This window comes from Myotis myotis, unplaced genomic scaffold (assembly GCF_014108235.1).
Source record: "Myotis myotis isolate mMyoMyo1 unplaced genomic scaffold, mMyoMyo1.p scaffold_m19_p_10, whole genome shotgun sequence".
Taxonomy (NCBI): Eukaryota; Metazoa; Chordata; class Mammalia; order Chiroptera; family Vespertilionidae; genus Myotis; species Myotis myotis.
In genome coordinates, this window is record NW_023416314.1 from 42,828,497 (window position 1) to 42,833,705 (window position 5,209).

The window sequence follows — 5,209 nt, forward strand, 5'->3', positions numbered from 1 at the left end:
CTTTGTGATGATTCACTTTAGACAATTATAATAAAATATATATTGTGACATATTTGGGGACTGATTATGAGAATGTACATTTTTTAATTAAAAAAGAAAAACTGAGCAACATTTTTTGCTAAATGATAACCCAGTTTACCTTGCCAAAACATGTTAATTAGCATCTTAACTAGTGCCAGGATATCATTAAGCATCTGGTGGCAGAAATCCTAATAGGTTAGTGCCCAAAAGCAAATTTTAAAAGTCTTGTCAAAATAAATCTGGAAAACTCAAATTTGTTGAGTAACAGTAAATATCTTCTGAGTCCTGGCCTTTCACCATGATTCCTGCTTAAAACTTGGTTCCCAGTAGGATTCTGAAAAGCCTCTGACGAATCTCCTTGGTTTTGATGGACTAGATGACAGGGTTGAGCATTGGAGGAACAAAAAGATAAATGAGGGACATCAATGTGTGCACATACTGTGGAGCATGCCTCCCATAGCGAGCTGCCATGGACACCCCAACCATGGGCACATAGAAGATGAGCACAGCACACATGTGTGATACACACGTGTTGAGTGTCTTTAACCGTTCCTCCCAAGAGGCAATGGCAAGTACAGAGTGTAGTATAAGCACATAGGAGATGAGAATTAGTGCAGAGTCCAGACCAAAGGTAGAGATGACAACGAATAAGCCAAAAATGTTATTGATGGTGATGTCGCCACATGGCAGGCGGATAAGGTCTGGATGCAGGCAGTAGGCATGAGAGAGTGCATTAGCCTTGCAGAAAGGCAACCTCTTCAGAAGGAAAGGCAATGGGAAAACCATACAGAAACTTCGAATGATAACAGACATGCCCATGCGTGCTACACGGGCATCAGTGAGCACTGTGGCATAGCGCAGTGGGTTACAGATGGTCACATAGCAGTCAAAGCTCATAACCAGCAGGATTCCAGACTCTGTGAAGGAGAAGAAATGGATAAAGAACATTTGAGCCATGCAAGAATCAAAGCTGATCTTCCTTAAGTGAAAGCAAAACGTGGCCAGTACTGTGGGCAGTGTGGAAAAAGACACACCCAGGTCATTCACTGACCGCAGGGACAGGAAATAGTACATAGGCTGATGCAAGCTCTGCTTCTCCTTGATAATAAAAGGGATAAGGGCATTACCCACAATGGAGACAATATAGAGGGTGCCCAGGAGCAGAAACACCCAGTGTTGGGAGGTCTCCAGCCCTGGAAGACCAGTCAGGGTGAAAGGAGGAAACTCTGAGCTGTTGTGGGGGTGACCTCCCATGCTGGAGCTATTTCTTAGATTCTATGACCACTCTCCTGTAAAAAAAAGAAAAATATACAATTTTATCAACAGCCTAAGCCTCATATTTTAAGACTCTTATATACATCTAGCTGCTCACTTAATGACATTAGTCAGTTTTGTTCACCAAATCACTCATTCTTATCTCTCATTGTCACCAACATTTCTGAAATTGTCTGAGTTTTCTCATTTTTTCTAGCTGGCGAAACAGATTACGTTGCCTTTTCTTTTCAGCTGTACCTATCGCCACTTTGCTCTTTTTCACATTTAAAGCTATGAACTCTTTATGGGCATAACTCTGCTCAAGATCTAAGGCGAAACTATTCTGCCTTCTTCCTGAGCATTCCATGTATTCATCGAACTATTACGTTTTCTTCTTTCCACTCTCTTAGGTTACTGAGCATTTACTACGTTATTATGACTCCTCAGATTTTCTACTCCTTTTCAGTCTCTCACTTCTTCCATATATTTGTTCAAAGAGAAGGTGGGTGGAGAAAAAAATACCCATGCATAGAGATAACCTTCCAGACATTCTTCAAATGCACTTGACTCCCATATATCCACTCATCTTTTCATTCTTCTATCATTCATCTTACAATATTACTTTTCTCCCTGAATAACTTAATTTGTTGAAAATCTTTTAAAAATATTTTAGGACTGAATAATCATTCAATCATAGTTCATAACCATTAAGTATTAATACTTCTTAATAAATAATTAATAATAATTTTTTCTATACCATGGAATTACTTCTCATCTGTGTTCTCCATCTCTTTAAATAATAACATCATTGTGACTAAGATTAAAACTCAAAACCCAAACATCACTGATTCCTTTATGTTCTACATTAAACTGGGTAAAAACTGATGAAAATACTGACCCCCAAACTGCCTCTGCCAGTACCTTTTTTCATTTCCTTTGACCTTCACTTTATAATTCAGACCCAAGAAAATTCATCCTTTTACCATAATAACAGCCTCCTAATAAATCTCATGCCTCTCTTTATTTCATTCTCTAATCTGGAAGACTAATATTAAATATATATACCATTGTTTTGATTAGAAACCTTGCATGCCCCCTCATTGCCAAGGGATCAAATCCAAACTCATTAGCCTAGAATTAAAGTTCCTCTATGATCAGTACTAAGTTAATATTTCTGATCTCAAATCTCAGAATTTCTTTCCTTGTTCCTCAAGATACCCAGATTGGTCTATTTGCTGTTATACAATTGTGAACCACAGCTCCTCAACTCCCAGAGGTTTCCCAGAACGTGCTTACGCATTCAAACCATCATCCAGGCCACAGGATCAATGATGCCCTTCTTCATGAACACGTGGCTGGTCATTGTCAGTGGAGGTAACTTCTCCTATCATTTTCACAATTCTAATTTACATCTCCTTCTCTACTTTTTTCTCTCTTTATCTTGCATTATAGCTGCGTAAGTCCTATCTTTTCTACTGACTCACCAGCTGCAAGAACTCAGGCCTAAGTCTTGTTTGGTGTTTCAGTCCCGGCCATGTTGAGTGCAAGGTCTTGACAAGGAGATGTACTAAAGTCTCTGATCCCTTCTTGGTTTTGGCTGTCTTTGTTGTAAATCGCAGATGCTAAGAAATTTACCTAAAGAGGTTGAATAGGTTCAAGGGGTGGATGGTTGTGAAAACTCTTAGGAACCAGGAGTTGCATCTCTGAGTTCTAAAGCCTGACCTGCACCCTCACCTCCAGATTTCACCTGCCTTTGCTCCTTCATATACATCAGGACTTCTCTGTCCTTTCTTGTCAGGATGCAATTTTTTCTTCATTCCATATTCTTAAGATCCCTTTGCTTTCCCTACCCGATAACAATTCCTAAACATTTTTGGTTGCCTCTGTGTATAATATGCAGACACCCTCAATTTGGAGTCTTTTAGGACTAAGTAAAGTCCTTCCAAGGGTCTTCCAAAGCAGCCACTGTCTTTTTATATACCTCCCACACCAGATTATTCTGAAAAAAGTGTGGGGGTGCTTATTCACTCCAGGGCATCTATATCCAAAGTACAGCCTAATAGAGTGTCTCTGCTGAGAAAATGGCTTGAAGCAGAAAGCATGGCAGGATTTCAGAGAACAAGAGCAACAGATAGAAAATATAGAACTGGGAAGGTGATGAAAGTGAAAACATGCAGGAAAAGAAACCAAAACTAAGACCTGACTCAGATTAGGGACAGCCTTTCCTCCTTTATACTGTCATATTCTAACACTCAGTATTTCTAAACTGGAGGCAGAGTGCCTTAGGCTTGAGTCTAGAGGGTCTGGTGCCCCAATTTACCTACCTAAGACAGCTCCATGCATGGAAGGCTCAGAGGAAGGGAGACCAGTAGTGGGGGTCCTGCATGCCCTGCCCATAGCTTCCAGTTACCTCTGCCACCTGCCTGGCCTGAGCAATATAAGTCTGCCTCCAGGAAATCTCTTGAGCTTATAGCAGCTGAGGAGCTCATGGACCACTGGGAATATGGAACATCCGCAGTGCTCCATAACTCTCTGGCTTAGCATTTCATCGCTCATATAGAGGAGTAAGAATGATCAGAACTAGAGGGACCTGCAAGAATATTTTATGTAGCCCCCCGTTTTAGATAAGGGATCATAAAGCCTAGAAAGAAAAAGAGACATCTCCAATTTATGTAGCTTGTCAGTGGCAGAATATTTAAACCTGGGTCTTCTAACTTAGCGTTTTTACTCTGTAACTATGATCAATATCCATAAGAAATACTGAATCCTGTAAAGAGGTAAGCCACATATAAATTAATTTCAACATCTGAAAAGGAGATGTGAAATTCTAACCTGGATCATCCATAAAATTGATCCCAAGCATGATAAGAAGCACTGGTACACTGTGGCTGGCCACACACACAGTATAATTACAAGTCAAATTATAGAAAGGGTTTGCCCAGGTAAGAAGGTGTTGAAAGCACCGCAGTATGCCGCCTTCTTCATTTTTTATTAATTGGACACTATGTTTTTTTATTTAAATGCAAGACTTTTTCCTCTCCTTTTCCAACTGTTTGTAGAGAAACTTCCCTGTGCCATACACTTGGCTAAGCACCCTAAAGATCTGGTACCAATTTCCCTGTATGTGTTTTGGAGGGATGGTGGTGAGTAGGGAGAGGGAGAGATAGTTTTCCCCTTCTCTGACACTAATTGAGTGTCCTCCAATTCAGATAAATTCTGACACTACCTACCCAGAGATAGCATACCTCATCTATTTGTTAATCATTATCACCTCTACCTTTTTTTCTGTTTATGCTATATTTACTATTTGATTGTCTCTCTGTCTTTACCTCTCTTTCTCCAAACTGCCTCAAAAATAAAGAGGCCCTGGCTGAGTAGCTCAGTTTGTTAGAACACTGTCCCCATAGGCCAAAGTTGCAGGTTCAATCCCAGGTGGTCAGGGCATATACAAGAATTAACCAATGAATGCATAAATAAGTGGAACAACAAGTCAAAGTTTCTCCCTTTCTCTTTTTTTTCTTTCTCTCCCTCCCCCTCTTTCTCTAAAGGCAATAAATTAAAAAATAAAGAAAGGAAGAAAAAAAAGGAAAGAAAAGAAGCTAAAATCAGTCTCATCTTCTGACCTTCCCCTGTGACCACCTGTTAGATCTGAGAGACAAACCTGACCCCTTCCTCTGTACCCCACTCAGATCCAGTGCTTGTATCAGCTTCATCTGTAGTGCTGCAGAGACATTTAAGTTTTAATGTTTACATAATTCTATTATTTGTTTATTTATTTACTTACTTATTTCAAAGAACAATCCATTGATTTTATAGAGGAAGAGGTCGGGAGAAGGAACATCCTTGTGAGAGCTCAACACCTATCTGCCACCTCCTGCACAACACCTACTGGCAATCTAGCCTGAAACCTCTCCATGCACAGGATGACACCCAA

The 5,209-nt window shown here is 40.1% G+C and overlaps 1 protein-coding gene across 1 annotated transcript; it reads right to left on the minus strand.

Annotated features, from left to right (window-relative positions):
- Window positions 1-393: 393 nt before the first annotated feature.
- LOC118663121 (olfactory receptor 51I2-like) lies at window positions 394-1,275 on the minus strand. The gene has a single exon (XM_036322509.1). It carries the CDS (start codon window positions 1,273-1,275, stop codon window positions 394-396), a length of 882 nt encoding a protein of 293 aa, XP_036178402.1.
- Between the last annotated feature and the right edge of the window lie 3,934 nt (window positions 1,276-5,209).